The sequence below is a fragment of the Oncorhynchus keta genome, chromosome 6 (assembly GCF_023373465.1).
Source record: "Oncorhynchus keta strain PuntledgeMale-10-30-2019 chromosome 6, Oket_V2, whole genome shotgun sequence".
Lineage (NCBI taxonomy): Eukaryota > Metazoa > Chordata > Actinopteri > Salmoniformes > Salmonidae > Oncorhynchus > Oncorhynchus keta.
The window spans coordinates 40,456,690-40,478,350 of NC_068426.1; the positions used below are offsets into that span (position 1 = coordinate 40,456,690).

A 21,661-nucleotide genomic window follows, 5' to 3' on the forward strand; every position below is an offset into this window, starting at 1 on the left:
CAAACAGATGCATATCTGACTGGTTCTGATCCAAGCCCCTACCTTAAGGTATCTGTGGCAAACAGATGCATATCTGACTGGTTCTGATCCAAGCCCCTACCTTAAGGTATCTGTGGCAAACAGATGCATATCTGACTGGTTTTCTGATCCAAGCCCCTACCTTAAGGTATCTATGGCAAACAGATGCATATCTGACTGGTTCTGATCCAAGCCCCTACCTTAAGGTATCTGTGGCAAACAGATGCATATCTGACTGGTTCTGATCCAAGCCCCTACCTTAAGGTATCTGTGGCAAACAGATGCATATCTGTATACATGTGAAATCCATAGATTCGCCTAATTAATTTTTCAATTGACTGATTTTCTTATATGAACTGTAACTCAGTAAAAAGATTTTTGCATGTTGCATTTATATTTAAAGGTAAACATAGGAGTACTAAAGTAAAGTTCTATTCCCAATTTAATTGAGTATTTTTCCATAATAGCAGATATGTGAACAATAATACATCCATCCAAACAGACTGATTGCAGATTTGGTGGCAAACAATGAGGGAAAGTAAGTTATCACAGACCGAAACTCCGGCTTCAAGACAAGGATTGACCCCAATAAATGGTTTATTAGACAGAAACCAACCTGTGATGCATGTTACAATCATTTAGTGCAGATAATGATCAGTCATATTTACTATGTTCATGTGTTTCAACATAGTGAGTTTAAAACAGCTCTCAGCAGATTGAAGCTGCAGTTAAACTGTGATGCCTCTATAACTTGCATGACATTGCTAAGACAAAAAGGGACAGTTTTATTCAACATGTATAGGACACAGCTATATTGCAAGTCACTGTCTTGTTTGTCGAGTCACAACTAATAGTCAGTAGTGGAGTGGTTATATTGTTACAGTTCACTCAGCAGACCTCAGTATGTCCTGGACCAATATTGTGCAAATTCACAAACAATGTCATTGAGAAATATTTTTGATCAGTGAAGAACACAAATAGTATTTGTGATACTGTAGTATAGGTCTCTAAAATAAATCTAATATGTCAAGGAGTATTGCACGATATTATTTTACTATAGAAATCTAGAAAAACTGCATGGCTCCTTCCAGCTGGAGGGCACGGATCCATGTTGTACATGGATAGAAAACTACTATAGTTCACCTGATGTGAAATCTTGAAGGTGGGAAGAAGGTTCTTGGAAGAATGGAAGAATCCAAATGGAATCATCGCTCCCTTGTCAGGAATGTCAGGGACATGGAAGAATCCAAATGGAATCGTCGCTCCCCTGTCAGGAATGTCAGGGACATGGAAGAATCCAAATGGAATCGTCGCTCCCCTGTCAGGAATGTCAGGGACATGGAAGAATCCAAATGGAATCGTCGCTCCCCTGTCAGGAATGTCAGGGACATGGAAGAATCCAAATGGAATCAGTCTAATTAATAGACAGAAAAACCCTCGAACCATTCTAACCCTCACCCACATTTCTATACCATCTCATTCCACTTACTATTTGGTCATCTTTTTCATAGTTGTGAATGTACTGTAAATGCATTGTACCCATGACTGCACAGGTTACATACACAGTACAGGTCATGCTATCGGAGGCGCGATGCTACCCAGGACACATGCTGGACAGGACAGTTAGTCTCGGCAAATATACTATGACTAGATGGAATGGCAGGTTTTAATCCTCACCTGTAGAGAAAGAAAATGAGCACAAATATCAGCACAGAAAATAGAAAATTTCAAAAATAATTACTTAACAGGATATCCAAAAGACAGTGCACATTTTCTTGCAAACACAAGATGACACCCACAGATGTGATTGTGTGGCAGCATAAGCTTAAAGGTGACATACTAGATTTATGATATAGATTTGAAATATTTTCAATTCAATATCAACCACAAGCAAATCAGACTTATGCACAACATCAGTATCCTGTTTTTAAGTGTGCAAAAGAATTAGTAAAAAGACAACGTTTAGCCTTACAGTCAAAAGCCCATCCTGAGTCTATAGCCAGTCAGAGACAAGTTAATTCAATCGGATGAACGGCAGTCCTAGCTGTCATCAAGTTGCAGTGACAGCAGAGCTTCCTGAGCACCAGATGGCCAACTCAAAATGACAACAGCAGCAGAAACGGATTGATCTGATGGGCTCGGCTGGTCAAAGTCAATCATTTAATGCTAAATATATGCAGACGCCTGCAGTTAAATCAAAAGTTTCAGAGCTACGTCAGTTCTCTGTTATCAATTGTTGGTATAAGCGATTGGTGTGTTAAGAAATGTAATACTCACTAGTGAAAGGGAAGCCAGTGGAAGGCATTGAAGGAGAAAGTAGTAGTTAACACACACACACACACACACACACACACACACACACTGCAATCAAACCAAGGCCTCTACCAAAAGACATGCTTCACACAGAGGGAAGTTTCTACATTGGATTGGTGACAATCAGACCCATTTAATAAGCCAATAAATGTGATTGTATGGATTCCTTGGGACTCCTATTCTAAAAGTATACGCCACCTTTCAGACTTGTAAGCCCCCCCCCCCCAGAGGGGAGAAAAATACTCTAGATCAGAGTTCTGTGTAAACACACCCCGACAACCACGTCGCGACCAATAAGCACGAAGCATTCAGACTTTGTACATGATCTATGTTCAAGTATGTGCCTATCCAAAAACCACACGGTATAGAAATGATCTGGACACCATTAGCTTAGTCCTGGTAAAGAAAGACATAAACACATTGATTCAAAGGGTTCATGAATGTATTTGTTTTAAGTAGAAATAAAAAAAGAAATAAAAAAAAAAAATTGTTGGAAGTTCATGGTTTGAGTAGTCAATTGGAAAACCTGCATTTAAAATCAAATGTTTCGTAGCCTTTGCTCTCCTTTGAACCAACCCATGTCCCACAGAGACGGCAACATTTACATCCTTTAAAACAAGTTAGAGGGAAGGCCAATCGGTTTTTGTCAAGTTGGTTTTCTACACAAGGAAATAGGGGCGCACCTCAGGCTTCATAACTACGTTGACTAAATGTTGAATAGAGACTAAAGCCAAGTATGTAAAAACATCTAGAAATGAGCTAAATTGATCATATTGAGGTAGCTGTGCTCTGCCTAGTGCAGAAATACTGGCTTTTCAAAATCAAAGAGTTCAGTTTAAAAATAAACAAATCCCTGGTCGTTTTTACATTGATGCGGGGGAGACGTGACTAAATCGTAAGTGGGAAAAAAAAAAACCATACATTTCATGCTAGGTCAAAGAAACATGCAGCTTTCATTTTTCAGGAAACTTTTGTTTTCAGCAATGCATACATACAATCACTCCACAAACTCATCACACCATCACCTCCTGCCAACTGGGACTTGTCCATCGTTTACACAAAGTGATGAACAAAAACAGTTGCATACAATAGTGCTAATTAAATCTCTGTACAGGTCAATGGACTGCTTTTAAATATCTAATTTGTATACTCATGACAAGGGAAGCAGGAAAATAGGAATGTATTATTTCTACTGTAGTGAAATGAGACAAAGTTACAGTCCCAAATCATTAAAAAAATAAACATTTAAAAAAAGGCAATATGAACAATAAAAACGGACCAGTTTTTATTCTTCCGTTCGAACCAGCAAAAAGTCCACAGCTATGGGCATAATGGTCAACTGACACTCAACAGGACTTAAAATGTTACATTTTTATATTATTTGTTTAGTTTGTGTCCTCGTGCATGCTCGGCAGGCACACAGGCACACACTAAGTCTACACAAACACACTCACTCTAGCTACGCGCACACACAGGAGGAAGAGGGTTGTGCTCAAGTCAGTCAGGACCAGAACATGTCTGCCATGTTAGTGTCGGTGCTGTAAATCCACAGCAGCAGCGGGAGGGTGAGGGCCACAAAGGGCCAGGAGATGCCCTCCATGCATGCAAACAGGGAGCAGCATTTGCTGCTGGGCTTCTCCAGCTCTTTACCAGGGTAGTTCTCCATGTAGTTCCTGGCTGCTAACTTTAGGACCTCGTCCAGCAGGAGGACGGGCAGGGAGAGCTTCAGCACCATCAGCCACTGGGTCAGGTTCAGAGGGGTGATCTGGAAGATGATCTGTAGAAGAGAGGATAACATGAGCGACCTCTCCTGCTTTCACAGTTACTCCACCCATCCCACCTGTTACACTAGCATTATAATATCTTGTTCTAAGAAAGCACTTCTGGTTGCCTCGGGCCCATTACTGGTGCAGGTAATCTCACCGGCAGGGGCTCCACATAGAGGATGAGAAAATGCAGGGACATGGAGAGGCAGATGGCTCCCAGCAGCCACATGTTCTCCCAGGGGGGCATACGCAGCAGGGACTGGTTCTCTGACACACTGAGGGAGAGAAAGAAAGAACCGGGTTAAGTCACAGGCTGAACACCCATTTGCCCATCATTTCACCATGTACACCAGATGAATCTCACAACATTACACCACTAGTGACAAGCCTAAAGCAATAGTGAAATAAGACAGGGAATGTGAACATTTAGTGGCATAGTCTGACCTGTTGAGGGCGTTGCACATCTCGATGGTGACAAGCACAGACAGGGCCATGGTCATAGGGTAGGGGGACTCAAACAGCTCACACTCCAAACCCTCAAACTCTGGGTTCTCAGGACCACACTGCAGGAAATGGCTCTGTGGGCAGAGGAGAAAAGCAGCTAAGCTAAGAGTAACTGTGTGTGTGTGTGTGTGTGTGTGTGTGTGTGTGTGTGTGTGTGAGAGAGTGTGAGAGTGTGTGTGTGAGAGAGTGTGTGTGTGAGAGTGTGTGTGTGTGAGTGTGTGTGTGTGAGTGTTGTATTGGCATCTTACCAGTTGGTAAAAGGTGATCCTGGGTCCGTCCGCAGCAGCAACGAACCACCAGGAAGCAGCCCCAACTGTTGCCGCACCTACATAGCCTGAAGGAGGTAGAGCACAGGAGTCACATGGCGATCCGAATACACACAACAGCCTAAACACATACAACTAAATCAAATCAATGACGGGATGTGTTGTTCTATAGAGGCCCACTCACATCCGATGGCGAGGTATCTGAAGAAGAGCCATCCAGAGATGAGGGGCTCGCGGGCGTTGCGGGGGACCTTGTTCATGATGTCCAGGTCGGGGGGGTTGAAGCCCAGGGCTGTGGCAGGAAGGCCGTCCGTCACCAGGTTGACCCACAGCAGCTGGACAGGGATCAGAGCCTCAGGGAAGCCCAGAGCAGCAGTCAGGAAGATGCTGTAGGAATGATGGAAAAAATATTTACATGGAGGCTTGTTAGCACTGAGGATCATTTTTCGATTACCCCACTGAAGAGAGGAGATTCTGGCTGCGTCCCAAATTAAAGCCGTTTGGGACCAGGTCGGGATCCTCACCAGACGACCTCTCCCACGTTGGAAGAGATGAGGTAGCGGATGAACTGCTTCATGTTGTTGTAGATGGCTCTGCCCTCCTCCACAGCCGCCACGATAGTGGAGAAGTTGTCATCGGCAAGGACCATCTCAGAGGCCGATTTCGCTACAGCCGTGCCTGAACCCATGGCGATGCCGATCTCTGCCTTCTTCAGAGCAGGGGCGTCATTCACTCCATCACCAGTCTGGCCATGGAGAAAGGACAGGGCATGGTTAACCAGCTAATCAACCATTTAGACTAATCAACATAGTGGATTGAGGTGAGTTAACATTACATGCCGAGGGCTGATGAATCATGAAGTCCGAACCACAACGTGTGGAGATTCAGTACAAACAGACGAGGAAGGTCTCACCATGGCTGTGATCTCATCCATGGACTGCAGGAACTCCACGATCTTGGACTTGTGGGATGGCTCCACGCGGGCGAAGCAGCGGCCATTCACCACGGCGTCTCGCTGGGCCGCCGGCGACAGGTCGTCAAACTCGCGGCCGGTGAAGGCCATGGACGTGACGTCGTCGTGGTCGCTGAAGATGCCGATGCGACGGCAGATGGCCACGGCCGTGCCTTTGTTGTCACCGGTGATCATGATGACGCGGATGCCAGCCAGGCGGCACAGCTTGATGGAGGCAGCTACCTCAGCCCTGGGGGGGTCCAGCATGCCAACGCAGCCCACGAACGTCAGGTCCGTCTGGGGAGAGACACGACGGGACAGTCAGACCAGACTAGAGTCCTGGCTTTGGCTCACTCACGCCAAAAATATACATTTCTGAAATATACACTTATGATTACTTTGCAGACTCATCAAATGGCTGTGGGCTACACTAGTTCATTTAGTAGACAAGATTTGCTTAGGATTCTGTGGCATTTTATAGTATGAAGAATACACTTGAACAAAGCTAAATAAAATAGAAAGGATATATTCTCCAAACGATTTGAGGGAGTGCACACAAGCACCTATTCTGGTTTGAGTGTTTAACAAAGAAATAGGTAGTTCTATATGCTTAATTTAGAGTTATTCATGCAACTCTAGTTCTCCAAACATTGGGCTATATGATTATATTTTTAATACATTGTAAGGCTGCATGACTTGACTAATAGGCCAGCAGCATACCACCCTGCAACCAGCAGCATACCACCCTGCATACCACTTCTGGCTTGCTTCTGAAGCTAAGCAGGGTTGGTCCTGGATGGGAGACCAGATGCTGCTGGAAGTGGTGTTGGAGGGCAAGTAGCAGGCACTCTTCTCTGGCGTAAAAAAATATCCCAATACCCCAGAGTAGTGATTGGGGACCTGCTGTCTTTCGGATGGGACATTAAATGGGTATCCTGACTGTGGTCATTAAAGATCCCATGGCACTTGTGTTAACCCTGGTGTCCTGGCCAAATTCCCCAATCTGGCCCTCAAACCATTACTGTCACCTAAATAATCCCCCGTTTACAATTGGCTCATTCATCCCCAGGTCGTTACTGTAAATGTGTTCAGTCAACTTACCTGGTAAAAAACAATTCTAACAACTAACAAGGATTTGAAAATAAGTTACTTCAAAGGGCTTGAGCTCTGCTTAAGCGCAGCAATGCACACATGGTAGGAGGTTACAAACAAAATGTTCCATGATCAAAACCTAGGATAGGATAAAGTAATCCTTCTCACCCCCCTTAAAAGATTTAGATGCACTATTGTAAAGTGGCTGTTCCACTGGATGTCATAAGGTGAATGCACCAATTTGTAAGTCGCTCTGGATAAGAGCGTCTGCTAAATGACTTAAATGTAAATGTAATCAAAAGTGACAGTAAATTATGCATATAATGTTATTATAAAGGTGCAGTTTAGTGGTGAAAATGATCTTCCCCGATCTTGAAACTCACATGTTGCTTATATGTGCCAGTTAGGCTCAACACACCTTGTAAACAGGATTAGTTATTATTGGACACCACTTCAGTTGTAATACAAATCTTATTCAAACATATAGGCCTACGGACTAGGCTAGTCTTAAAATCACTTCTCTGAATAAATGCCCTGCTATTCCTGTCACCCACTTCATTCAAGACCCACTCTCTCTCCCTCCATTCTCACCTCGTATTCTATGAAGCGGTTCGAGTCTTCCAGCACCATGTCCTCTTTGGCGACGGGGTTGTCCTTTGTGGCCAGGGCCAGGCAGCGCAGGGTGTCACGCCCCGTCCCGTACTCCCTGATCACTGACAACACCTTGTCCTTGATGCCCGGGGTCAATGGTACCTTTTTCCCTCCCACACGGATGTGAGTGCACCGGTCAATCACTCCCTCTGGGGCTCCCTGGAAAGAGCGAGCGAGAGGAAGTCAAACCAGAGGAAATTAAGCATCAGCCTCAGCTCATTTACTGCAGATTAAACTAGAATTATAACCCGGGTAGTTCGAGACCTGAATGCCGACTGGCTGAAAGCTGTAGTATATCAGACTGTATACCACGGGTATGAGAAAACATTTACGACTCTAATTACGATGGTAACCAGTTCATAAGGCACCTCGGGTGTTTGTGGTATATTGCCAATATTCCACGGCTAAGGGCTGTAATCGAGGCGTTGCGTCGTGCCCAAGAACAGCCCTTAGCCGTGATATATTGGACATATAACACTCCCCCGCTCGAGCCTTATTGCTTCATTATAAACCAGGTAGTTTCGGTCATGGATGCTGATTGGCTGAAATAGCGTTTCAACCATGTGTATATCAAACAATATACCACAGGTATGATGCAAAAATAGTTTACTGTTCCATTTGTGTTGGTTAATAACAGCAATAAGGAACATTGGGGGTTTGTGATACATGACCAATATACCACAGCTAAGGGCTGTGTCCAGGCACTCTTAGCCGTGGTATATTGGCCATATACCACACATCCCTTGGGCCTTATTGTTTAAATAGACAATACTAAAGTAATCTGGTACAGAAACAGATCCTATAATATATCATAGTTATTATGAAGTGGCATCCCAAATGGCACCCTACATAGTGCCCTATTCAAAAGGTTGTGAGCACCATATAGGGAATTTCTCGGGTGTCCACGTGGTGTACTCTTAAAGCTATACTGTGGGTGGCTCATCGTTACCTTGACGAACATCTTCCCGATGGAGGAGCGGGCCTTGTTGGGGGTGCAGTACACAGACATGGACTTCCTGTCTCTGGAGAACTCCAGGGTGAACTCCTTCTTCATCAGCTGCTTGATCACCTGTATCACACAGAGAGGAAACACCAACACATCCTTAACTTGTGTGTGTGTGTGTGTGTGTGTGTGTGTGTGTGTGTGTGTGTGTGTGTGTGTGTGTGTGTAGGGAATATGGTAACAGTTGGGACCAACACTCGGTTGTATAATACTTCAAACGAGGAACATGTTGGGATTGAGAGAGTAGCAAACAGTAGCTTACAGAGTTGCAGGCGTTGGCTCTCTCGATCTTGGACAGGCCCTTGACGTCAGTGTCAAACACGTTCATCTTCTCCACCAGACACGTGAGGGCAGTCTCCGTGGCCTCGCCCACCTTCTCATACACACCTTTGGTCTGAGGAGAAAGCACACACTTATTAGCAAGATCGTAGCGATGAACAACTAAAAAAAAAACAACAGTTTACTTGTATAGCCACAAAAGAATAGTGAAGACTACCGATATTCAAACCAGTAAATCCACCACTGACTGTTCAACCAGCAGGAACCTAACAGATAAGTTTGTAAAGGACACACACCTCATTGTAATCCAGGGAGGAGTCGTTACACAGGGCACAGATAGAGGCCATCTCCACCAATCCGTCATACTGGGAGGACTTGACAGGTTTACCATCATGGTACCTGGAATAAAAGACCACAGCCATGGAAAAAGGGGGAAACAGCGAGCTGAGGTAGGTTGTATTGGTGTATTGACCACGAGACTACACAACATGTTTCATTGACTGAGTGTGTGTACACTAATTACTCACACTTGTCCCTCAGGGGCGTATGTGGAGCCAGTGATGGTGAACTCCTTCAGGGAGCAGCTATTGCCCTCTGCCTGGTCAATAATGAACATCTAGAACACAAACACAGGGAGAGAGAATCTGTCAGCTTACACGTCACACAGCAACAGTTCTGGACGTACACAACCAGTAGTTCTCTAGATCCCTTGAATCAACCGGACACTGAAGAGTGGGTTGATCTACATGCAGTAGTAGCAGCCTACCCAGTAGGGTGCAGCAGGCACCTGCAATACAAGTAGAGCACTGACAAAACCATAATAGCCTTAGGCAAATTAATGAAATCAATTCTACTGCGCCTGGATATAAAACCACTAAGGATTAAGCACACTTTACACTGGCGGCTGTAGGTCTCTTGAAGAGGTGTTTTCACTGCAGGGTAGACAAGGGTAACTAATTTACATCCGTGCTGGGATGAAAGCGTGGATGTCGTCGCTATGTAAATGAATGGTGGCCCACACAATGTGACGGCGGAGCAGGACATTAGTTCTCCATAAGGAACAAAAACAGACAAACCAGCAAGCAGACGGGGCGAGAGGAGAGAAAGCAGACAGGGTGAGAGGAGAGAGAGGAGACGGGGTGAGAGGAGAGGAGAGAAAGCAGACAGGGAGAGAGGAGAAGAGAAAGCAGACAGGGAGAGAAAGCAGACAGGGAGAGAAAGCAGACAGGGAGAGAAAGCAGACAGGGAGAGAAAGCAGACAGGGACAGGGTGAGAGGAGAGGAGAGAAAGCAGACAGGGACAGGGTGAGAGGAGAGGAGAGAAAGCAGACAGGGACAGGGTGAGAGGAGAGGAGAGAAAGCAGACAGGGACAGGGTGAGAGGAGAGGAGAGAAAGCAGACAGGGACAGGGTGAGAGGAGAGGAGAGAAAGCAGACAGGGACAGGGTGAGAGGAGAGGAGAGAAAGCAGACAGGGACAGGGTGAGAGGAGAGGAGAGAAAGCAGACAGGGACAGGGTGAGAGGAGAGGAGAGAAAGCAGACAGGGACAGGGTGAGAGGAGAGAAAGACCAGACAGGGACAGGGTGAGAGGAGAGGAGAGAAAGACCAGACAGGGACAGGGTGAGAGGAGAGAAAGACCAGACAGGGACAGGGTGAGAGGAGAGGAGAGAAAGCAGACAGGGACAGGGTGAGAGGAGAGGAGAGAAAGCAGACAGGGACAGGGTGAGAGGAGAGAAAGACCAGACAGGGACAGGGTGAGAGGAGAGAAAGACCAGTGAGAAAAAAACAAACAAAGGAAGACAGAGAGAGGGAGCATGTGCGTGAGACAAAACAGAGCGTGAGTAAGAGGGCAAGCCTGCCTCCTCCACAGCTGGCATGCAACAGAGATACACACACTGAGTGAGACTAATCTCCCAGGCGTCTGCTCTGCAGAGAATCGAGGTAGGATGAGAGACAGGGAAATATCCAAATAAAAGGACGAACCGGTGTTCTTTACCCTTCTCTCCTGAGGCACAGTACAGACTTCAAAGAGTTGTGACATCAGAAATGCTTTACCAAAATCACAGAATAAATGAACATTCCTCTACTCCGGCCAGCTAATTTTACAGCTACCCTTAGTTCAAAAGAATAGTTCAAAAGTACATTATGCTAGGAATCTTTGCATTGGAAAACAATTAGACAACGTAAACAAGATGTTGCTCCCCCCCCACTGAATTACAAGAACTGCATCACGCTACTATGCTAGAGAGGAGAAGGACAGATCTAAACCACAAGGTCAGTTATGCAACACTACTGCATAAATATCATAATACTGCATGAGAGAGGAGTAGAGTTAGCGGGATGAAGGGAGGGGTGATAATGCATTACGGTCTTTTCACTGCCCTCAGACTGGCGATGAGTCACAAGGTGGGGGCAGGAAGGTACAGAGTTCGGCAGATGGACGTAATCAATCTCATTTAAACCGTGCTAATAAATGAATCCTTCATTACAAAGCGTCGGCCTTCAGCCTCGGCGACATTACAAAGCGTCGGCCTTCAGCCTCGGCGACATTACAAAGCGTCGGCCTTCAGCCTCGGCGACATTACAAAGCGTCGGCCTTCAGCCTCGGCGACATTACAAAGCGTCGGCCTTCAGCCTCGACAACATTACAAAGCGTCGGCCTTCAGCCTCGGCGACATTACAAAGCGTGAGGTGGTGTTTTTAAATCACGGCTTTCACATTGAGCAGCAGGAGATTTGTTTCATATAGTGACTAGGCAGTAGCACACATACAGCTAGAATGATTGATATATTTCACTACTAAGGTAATGTTAGTTTTAATCATCGGAATATGACCCTGAGAGACAGACTACTCCCTACTCCCCACACCATCCATCTCCTCCACGGTGCTCTGCGGATAGGGACTCACCCTGCAGACAGACATCTGGTTGGTGGTGAGGGTGCCGGTCTTGTCCGAGCAGATGACCGAGGTGCAGCCCAGGGTCTCCACAGAGGGCAGGGAGCGGACGATGGCGTTCTTCTTGGCCATGCGACGGGTTCCTAGAGCCAGGCAAGTGGTGATGACAGCGGGCAGCCCTGGTAAAGAGAGAAATAAGAGGGGAGTTAGACATACTAACAACGCTGGAGCCCAATGTATTGCTTTTTGTATACTATAGACGGCTTCCCCTCACTCCCTCTTCCCACTCTCTTACCCTCTGGGATGGCGGCCACGGCCAGGGCCACAGCGATCTTGAAGTAGTAGACGGCGCCGCGGATCCAGGAGCCTCCGTGGACGGGGTCGTTGAAGTGGCCAATGTTGATGAGCCACACGGCGATGCAGATCAGGGAGATGACCTTGGACAGCTGCTCCCCGAACTCATCCAGCTTCTGTTGCAGCGGCGTGCGCTCCTGCTCCGTGGCCGCCATCTCGTCCCGGATCTTCCCGATCTCAGTGTTGACGCCCGTGGCCACCACCACGCCCACCGCCTTACCCGCTGCTATGTTGGTGCCCTGTGGAGACGAAACAGAGAGGTGGTGAAACTACAGGTGTACACTGCTGAGGGATGTAATTACCTCAAATACACATTGGGACATGAACAGGTGAGGGAGGAGCAGAAAACTGGGGAAGAAGCAGACAAGGGGTTAAGGATAAGAGGCCAACCATCAGAATCCCAGAGAGGAACATGTAAAGGAGATGATAGAGGGAACGGAGGAGATTATAAGTCTTGGGTTTTTGATAAAAAGAGAAAGAGGATCATGTAATGAAGAGGCAAGAGAAGATGAAAGGGGAAGGGGGGAGAGAGGTATTTCAAGGTTTTCTAAAAGACTCACACAGAAGAGCATGTTCTTCTTGTCCTGGTTGACAGCCCGGGGATCAGGCACCGGGTCAGTGTGCTTGATCACAGAGACAGACTCTCCTGCAGAAGGACAAAACGAGGGATGAGGAAGAGGGGGATCAAACGCAGCCCTTACACAGAGCAATGAGGTAACAGGTAGACGGGTGTGTTGACTTCACAGCTGACTGAGCATGGCTGCCAATTACAAAACGCTGCATGTAAAAGACTCACTCCTGAATCTGCACTGCAGGGGAAAGCAAGGCCTAGTGGGTAGGGGGGGGCAGCTGAAATACCACAAACTCCAAAGGAGTGTGGACACCTGCTTGTCATGGGCATTAGAGTTAGTCCCCCCTTTGATGCTATAACAGCCTCTACTCTTCGGTGAAGGCTTTCCACTAGACTTGGGAACATTGCTGCAGGGACTTGCTTCCATTCAGCCACAAGGGCATTAGTGAGGTCGGGCACTGATGTTGGGCGATTAGGCCTGGCTCACTCACAGTCAGCATTCCAATTCATCCCAAATGTGTTCGATGGGGTTGAGGTCAGGGCTCTGATAAGTGAAGTTCTTCCACACAGTCCGAGAAACCATTTTTGTACAGACCTCGCTTTGTGCCAATGGTCAGACTGCCAGATGGTGAAGCGTAACCCTAACCCTGATTCGTCACTCAAGAGAACTTGTTTCCACTGCTACAGAGTCCAATGACAGCGAGTTTTACACCAGTCCAGCCGACGCTTAGCAATGCGCATGGTGATCTTAGGCTTGTGTGAGACTGCGCTGCCATGGAAACCATTTCGTGAAGCACCCGACGAACAGTTCTATTGCTGCACCTAGACGTTTCCACTTCACAATAACAGCTCTTAAGAGTTGACCGTGGCAGCTCTAGCAGGGCAGACATTTTACAAACTGACTTGTTGGAAAGGAGGCCACCACGAGGCTAAACTGTCCCATCCTTTATAGAGAAGACTCAAAATGGCTGAGTGTGTGCCAAATGTCATCACGGAGTCAAACAGATTGAGATAAAAATATGCCCGTTATAGCGACACCGTGTGGTCGATATGTGCAGCGATATGTTAAGTCTCGACAGAGTATGGAACATGTGTACCAATTTGTTAGAATATGATGGGTCCCATGTGGCTCAGTTGAGAGTTCCTTTATGTGACAGACCACGCCTCCGTGTCAGAGTTCCTTTATGTGACAGACCACGCCTCCGTGTCAGAGTTCCTTTATGTGACAGACCACGCCTCCGTGTCAGAGTTCCTTTATGTGACAGACCACGCCTCCGTGTCAGAGTTCCTTTATGTGACAGACCACGCCTCCGTGTCAGAGTTCCTTTATGTGACAGACCACGCCTCCGTGTCAGAGTACCTTTATGTGACAGACCACGCCAACATGAATGTTTATTAGTCATGTTGTTGGAGATGTCATTTGTGAGTGTACCAGGTTGTGTAGATCGGTCATTAGGTGCCAGAGTAGCATTTTAAGTCTTTTAAACTAAATCTTTCATGGCAGAACTTATGGGTCCTTGTGAGGAGAGGGATCTTTAACCCGAATTTCAGTGCTCTAACAGGGTGAGGGGCGTGAGCTTTAAAAGGTTAGTATTTTCAATCGCTTGTTACAACACCGCCATGTGGCCAATGGCAATGCATGAGAGGGCGTGGTCCTTGGTGCTTTAACTTCACACAAGGTTGCAACCTCTTAGTCCTTACCATCTCACGTGAATGATTTTCCACAAAATCTGCAGAAAATAACCAACGCCAACAGATACAATAGACTACCATCTCATAACCCTTGGTCTAACCCTCAGTCTGTCTTTCCCTCCCTCTATCAGTCCATCCTCCTCTACACTGCATCGACTAAGCACAGCTGACTCAAATAAATGATCAGTGCGTCACTCAGTGAGAGAAATCATCATTTTGTTCACATTGACCGTTTCAGGGTCATCCTCAATTGGTGACTCAACATGGAGCTCTTCATCAGCCCATATATCCCAACTACATACAACATGGAGCTCTTCATCAGCCCATATATCCCAACTACATACAACATGGAGCTCTTCATCAGCCCATATATCCCAACTACATACAACATGGAGCTCTTCATCAGCCCATATAACCCAACTACATACAACATGGAGCTCTTCATCAGCCCATATAACCCAACTACATACAACATGGAGCTCTTCATCAGCCCATATAACCCAACTACATACAACATGGAGCTCTTCATCAGCCCATATAACCCAACTACATACAACATGGAGCTCTTCATCAGCCCATACAACTACATACAACATGGAGCTCTTCATCAGCCCATATAACCCAACTACATACAAGCTCTACACACAAAAACAAGGGTAAATAACCTTCAGACTATGAATCCCTGGAACATTTCATTATTGCAATGCTCTTCTGGCTGCAAGAGCAATGGCAAAACGAAGACGTAAAAGTATGACTCACCTGTCAGAATGGACTGGTCCACCCTCACGGTCGTGGATTTGATAGAGGTCAGTCGAATATCTGCAGGAACTTTGTCTCCAACTGTGGAGAAAAACAAATGGAGGTAGAAACCATTAAATACAACTAGAGACTTTTTAAAAAACGTGTTTGAGTTGATTATACTGATAAATGGATTACGGCTTTATAAAACAAGTTATTTAATGTGAAAAAGACTAAAAACTAATGACTGTCTCCGACACGCACACGAAGCCACTGTCTGACACACACACGAAGCCACTGTCTGACACGCACGAAGCCACTGTCTCTGACACACACGAAGCCACTGTCTCTGACACACACGAAGCCACTGTCTCTGACACACACGAAGCCACTGTCTCTGACACACACGAAGCCACTGTCTCTGACACACACGAAGCCACTGTCTCTGACACACACGAAGCCACTGTCTCTGACACACACGAAGCCACTGTCTCTGACACACACGAAGCCACTGTCTCTGACACACACGAAGCCACTGTCTCTGACACACACGAAGCCACTGTCTCTGACACACACGAAGCCACTGTCTCTGACACACACGAAGCCACTGTCTCTGACACACACGAAGCCACTGTCTCTGACACACACGAAGCCACTGTCTCTGACACACACGAAGCCACTGTCTCTGACACACACGAAGCCACTGTCTCTGACACACACGAAGCCACTGTCTCTGACACACACGAAGCCACTGTCTCTGACACACACGAAGCCACTGTCTCTGACACACACGAAGCCACTGTCTCTGACACACACGAAGCCACTGTCTCTGACACACACGAAGCCACTGTCTCTGACACACACGAAGCCACTGTCTCTGACACACACGAAGCCACTGTCTCTGACACACACGAAGCCACTGTCTCTGACACACACGAAGCCACTGTCTCACTGACACACACGAAGCCACTGTCTCACTGACACACACGAAGCCACTGTCTCACTGACACACACGAAGCCACTGTCTCACTGACACACACGAAGCCACTGTCTCACTGACACACACGAAGCCACTGTCTCACTGACACACACGAAGCCACTGTCTCACTGACACACACGAAGCCACTGTCTCACTGACACACACGAAGCCACTGTCTCACTGACACACACGAAGCCACTGTCTCTGACACACACGAAGCCACTGTCTCTGACACACACGAAGCCACTGTCTAATACACACACGAAGCCACTGTCTCACTGATACACACGAAGCCACTGTCTAATACACACACGAAGCCACTGTCTCACCGATACAGAATGGTGACTCAGATGCCTGCATGACATCAAACAAAACCCATCAGCTCAGATAAAGCGATCCGTCAAAAAAGATGAACGTTCCGCCGGACGGGCGGGGGACTGAAATAGAAGGCAGCTCATTCTTTCCACTACGACAGGGCTTTGACAAGATGTAAATCTCCCATTACCAAACAATTCTTTGTACCACTGAAACGGGACAAGAACAAGATGCTATTCAAGCCTCTTGACATTTATTAGTTACGGCTGAGAGGGTAACAGTGTATCCTGCCGTCAGCCTGAAAGAACACAGGGATTTCCAAATGAGGTTTCATATGATTTGATTTATTAGGATCCCCATTAGCTGACGCCAAATGGCAACAGCTAGTCTCTACTGGGGTCAGACAACGAAAAATACATTACAGACAAGAGATTATACAATTTACACATAGAATATAATGTAGTTTTACTGTGTATTTAGTCCAACTACTTCATTTTGAATATAATGTAGTTTTACTGTGTATTTAGTCCAACTACTTCATTTTGAATATAATGTAGTTTTACTGTGTATTTAGTCCAACTACTTCATATAGAATATAATGTAGTTTTACTGTGTATTTAGTCCAACTACTTCATATAGAATATAATGTAGTTTTACTGTGTATTTAGTCCAACTACTTCATATAGAATATAATGTAGTTTTACTGTGTATTTAGTCCAACTACTTCATATAGAATATAATGTAGTTTTACTGTGTATTTAGTCCAACTACTTCATATAGAATATAATGTAGTTTTACTGTGTATTTAGTCCAACTACTTCATATAGAATATAATGTAGTTTTACTGTGTATTTAGTCCAACTACTTCATATAGAATATAATGTAGTTTTACTGTGTATTTAGTCCAACTACTTCATATAGAATATAATGTAGTTTTACTGTGTATTTAGTCCAACTACTTCATATAGAATATAATGTAGTTTTACTGTGTATTTAGTCCAACTACTTCATTTTGAATATAATGTAGTTTTACTGTGTATTTAGTCCAACTACTTCATTTTGAATATAATGTAGTTTTACTGTGTATTTAGTCCAACTACTTCATATAGAATATAATGTAGTTTTACTGTGTATTTAGTCCAAGTACTTCATATAGACGAAGACTGAAGACAGGGAAGGCCTACTGTAAGACATGCAAAACTAGGGCTGACCCCAATTAGTCAACTGGTTGATGGGCTGTTGGTCGACCAAGAATTTCGATTTTTGTCGAGCAGTAGCAAATATTTATATTATTTTTATGGCACACAAGACAACCAACCGTCTGAGTCGAGGTCATCTCAGTGAACTAATCCGTTGGAGGCCTCATGGATGGCACAAGGGGAGTGGCAATAAAGCACTTCTCTCCAGAACGTGTTCTCCTCACAATTTGTGCACATTCATTGTTTCACGACAGCAGTGTGAATGGTTTGCCTTGATTATTAGGGTCGATCAATTCCCCTTTACATACATCACCAGTAGTACATTTAACATTAATTCCTAATCTACAATGTTTGTTTAGTTAGGGTAATTTCTGTTAATGCATTCAATATTTTATTATTCCAGTCTTTTTAAAAGTTCATTTTCAGAGTGGACACATTGTTTTGCAGAGCAGAAACAAGATTATTTAATACAGTTTGTCAAGTTTGGTATTTCTTTAGTTCGAACGTTAGCATTGGCATGTTGGTAAGATAAACCAGCATTGGCACACAGATGGGTAAAATGGTAAGATAAACCAGCATTGGCATGAAAAACCAGCATTGGCACACAGGTGGGTAGAAATGGTAAGATAAACCAGCATTGGCACACAGGTGGGAAATGGTAGAAATGGTAAAATGATAAACCAGCATTGGCACACAGGTGGGTAGAAATGGTAAGATAAACCAGCATTGGCACACAGGTGGGTAGAAATGGTAAGATAAACCAGCATTGGCACACAGGTGGGTAGAAATGGTAAGATAAACCAGCATTGGCACACAGGTGGGTAGAAATGGTAAGATAAACCAGCATTGGCACACAGGTGGGTAGAAATGGTAAGATAAACCAGCATTGGCACACAGGTGGGTAGAAATGGTAAGATAAACCAGCATCCCACATGAGAGGTTGCCGACTCCTCCTGTAGACTATTACCGACATCTTCAGGAGAGTAAAAGCAGAATTTGAAAAAGGCCAGCAGGAACGGGAGGAGGATGGTCGCGTCAGGTTAAGTTCTCTTCTGGTTATCTTGATCTCTGGCGCCGAAGTCATTTGTGTCTTATTTCAAACAGTTCACTTACAGCATCAGGAAAGCATATAGTTGATTGGAAAAATATTTTTTTTTTGGGGGAGAGAACAGACAACTTTCGGTCAACCAAGGTTTGTGTGTCAGGGACTGCCCTATGCAAAACATACATCCCAAAAAAATAATAATAATTTGGATCAGTTCTACAGTGCAGTAGTTGGGGTTTAGATGTGAACTCTGCTGGGCAGGAGTCTCTGCTATGGGCCTTACAGAACTATTAAATATCTCCCCCACCCTGTGTGGCCTCAGTTTATAAAAAGCCACTGTCAAAATGCCCCAAACCCAAACTAGCTAATAGTAGAGTGTGTTCCCAATATACACCTCGGGTTTGTTAAGAGGGTCATGAATAGTTGGGTAACCTACTTTTGATGACAATGAGATCAGAGCGCCTGTAAGAAGAGGTCATCATTAGACAAGCTGTTCGAAACACGTTAGACGAGAGTAAGAAGGTGCCATCAATGGTTACTCCAAAAATCTGTGTCACTAAGGGTCCTTTCCTCGTAACTCCATAGATGAATAACAGAGGAGAAATGCACAACCTCATCCGTGCCATTAGTCGTAGTGCAGAGTCGAGTATCACACCGTGTCCTCGGATGTGGTTTGGATAACCCTAACTGACTCGTCACTGCAGACAGACGTGGGGTTCTAAAAATGCAATGAAGTGTGAACTAGCTTGCATTAGAGGTTGTAGAAGTCACTCTCCATCAGCATGGAGGAAGCGTTATTTACCTGGTCAACTTTGAGAAAGGGACAGATTTCCAGATTGAAGACCTTTTTCCATCCCCCCGGCATCTCACAGTTCCTCTCCGGGAGAGATAAATAGGAAGCAACACAAACTTCAGCACAAAGACCAAGGCAATCCCTTTCAGCACAAAGACCAAGGCAATCCTTTTCCGCACAAAGGCCAAGGCAATCCTTTTCAGCACAAAGGCCAAGGCAATCCTTTTCAGCACAAAGACCAAGGCAATCCTTTTCAGCACAAAGGCCAAGGCAATCCTTTTCAGCACAAAGACCAAGGCAATCCTTTTCAGCACAAAGACCAAGGCAATCCAGCACAAAGACCAAGGCAATCCTTTTCAGCACAAAGACCAAGGCAATCCTTTTCAGCACAAAGACCAAGGCAATCCTTTTCAGCACAAAGATTAACACTCACTAATGTGCATGTGCATGCTTTGTGACATGGAACCTGGCCTTCGCTGCAGTGGTGGTCCTGTATGCTTGTGTGGAAAACTTGTTATTGCAGACCACAAGTGGCAAAAAAGCAGGTCATGTCACCCCTCCTGCCCTGGTAAACATTCACCCAGGGCTGTCTGCACGGGGGGGGGGTACTCCTTACTACTCCCTGGCGAGGCTGCACGTAGGCCTGCAGTTTCTTGGGTCGTTTCACCTATTCTGAGAGTCACCTGCCATGGTGGATGTGTAGTGAGAGAGCAAAGGAAAGAGAGCGCACTTGTTTGATTCCTATATACAGGATGTTGTGGCTTGAAGGGGTCGGGGTTATTGCCATGGCAACAGTTGGTTGGTGAGGGTCTGAATGCTGAATGGGGGGGGGGGGTAACGCCAAATCAGTTGGACAAGAAGAAAAAAAAGTCCTGGAAGGAGAGCTGGCAAATGACCTGCTGCGGTTGTGATGTTTTAGGAAATATCACACAGAATCCTTGTTCTTGACGGCCAACTGTGGGTGAAAAGAGAAACGAGGAAGGGAATCTCTGAATCAGGCAACCTGGAGCCGAGTGACCGGGAATGCTGTTCGCAATGGAGGATAAACCTAGGCTTGACAACTGCTAAGCAGTGGCTTCCACTCTAGATCACACCTGGTCGCCCTAGTCCTCTCAGGGGGGTTGAAGCCACTCAGCCAGGCCACAGCAGACGACGTGGTGAAGGCAGTCTCAGGTTTCTGGCACGCGCCTCAGCTCATGTTGAGGTCGTCCACCCCACTCGTATGCACCACCACTGTGTGGGGGGGAGCGGAGGCGCGTGCCAGAAAACTGAGACTGCCTTCACCACGTCGTCTGCTGTGGCTTTCACTTAGCAGTTGTCAAGGCTAGGTTTATCCTCCAGTGCGGACAGCATTCCCGGTCACTCTGCTCCAGGACTGTCAACCCCACCCCTCTTCCACCTTTCAACAATCTCAGAAACTCTGCTCTGACCCCATGCTTGCAGAGAACCCAAAGTCCACTAGGAGGCAGCCAGTACCAATGGTACCAATAAAAATATATATATTTTTTTAACTATCCACATGAAACCGCTCAGTCATGTAAAACGTGTTTATTGTGGTGTAACAGTAGGGCAGATATCTGACCATTGATGTAATTTAAAAAAGGGAGGCAGGTGTGGCGCTTGGGTTTTGACCTGATGCGACCGCACTGATTGGCTTGGCTGTATGCATGTAGATGAGCACCCAATCAGTGTGTGTGAGACAGACTGGACAATTTTGGTGTGTGCCACAAACTGAGCAGGGTTACTGGCAAGTAAACTAATGAAGAATAGGAAGAATGCCCCCAACCTTCCTTTTGGGTTGAAAGAAAAGGCAAAGTCATTTTCTAGGAAGGTGGGTGACAAAGAGAGAAAGACGAGGATAAAAAAAAATAGTGGACAGGGCGGTGTATTGAGTGACGCTGAAGGACAGGGCGGTGTATTGAGTGACGCTGAAGGACAGGGCGGTGTATTGAGTGACGCTGAAGGACAGGGCGGTGTATTGAGTGACGCTGAAGGACAGGGCGGTGTATTGAGTGACGCTGAAGGACAGGGCGGTGTATTGAGTGACGCTGAAGGACAGGGCGGTGTATTGAGTGACGCTGAAGGACAGGGCGGTGTATTGAGTGACGCTGAAGGACAGGGCAGTGTATTGAGTGACGCTGAAGGACAGGGCAGTGTACAGGGCGGTTGAGTGACGCTGAAGGACAGGGCAGTGTATTGAGTGAACGCTGAAGGACAGGGCAGTGTATTGAGTGACGC

General features: G+C 45.9%; 1 protein-coding gene across 1 annotated transcript in view; it reads right to left on the minus strand.

Moving 5' to 3' along the window:
- Positions 1–2,755: 2,755 nt before the first annotated feature.
- Positions 2,756–21,661, minus strand: part of LOC118385524 (sarcoplasmic/endoplasmic reticulum calcium ATPase 2) — a 44,066-nt gene continuing 25,160 nt past the window's right edge. The window contains exons 6-21 of the mRNA XM_052521522.1: positions 15,114–15,194; positions 12,652–12,737; positions 12,033–12,330; positions 11,750–11,916; positions 9,372–9,460; positions 9,141–9,243; positions 8,828–8,959; positions 8,512–8,631; positions 7,503–7,721; positions 5,781–6,116; positions 5,392–5,612; positions 5,052–5,254; positions 4,850–4,935; positions 4,542–4,675; positions 4,255–4,372; positions 2,756–4,108 (exon numbers count right to left, since the gene is read on the minus strand). Of these exons, the coding sequence (XP_052377482.1) occupies positions 3,833–4,108; positions 4,255–4,372; positions 4,542–4,675; positions 4,850–4,935; positions 5,052–5,254; positions 5,392–5,612; positions 5,781–6,116; positions 7,503–7,721; positions 8,512–8,631; positions 8,828–8,959; positions 9,141–9,243; positions 9,372–9,460; positions 11,750–11,916; positions 12,033–12,330; positions 12,652–12,737; positions 15,114–15,194 (2,669 nt within the window). The 3' untranslated portion in view covers positions 2,756–3,832. The remainder of the gene's footprint in view (positions 4,109–4,254; positions 4,373–4,541; positions 4,676–4,849; positions 4,936–5,051; positions 5,255–5,391; positions 5,613–5,780; positions 6,117–7,502; positions 7,722–8,511; positions 8,632–8,827; positions 8,960–9,140; positions 9,244–9,371; positions 9,461–11,749; positions 11,917–12,032; positions 12,331–12,651; positions 12,738–15,113; positions 15,195–21,661) is intronic.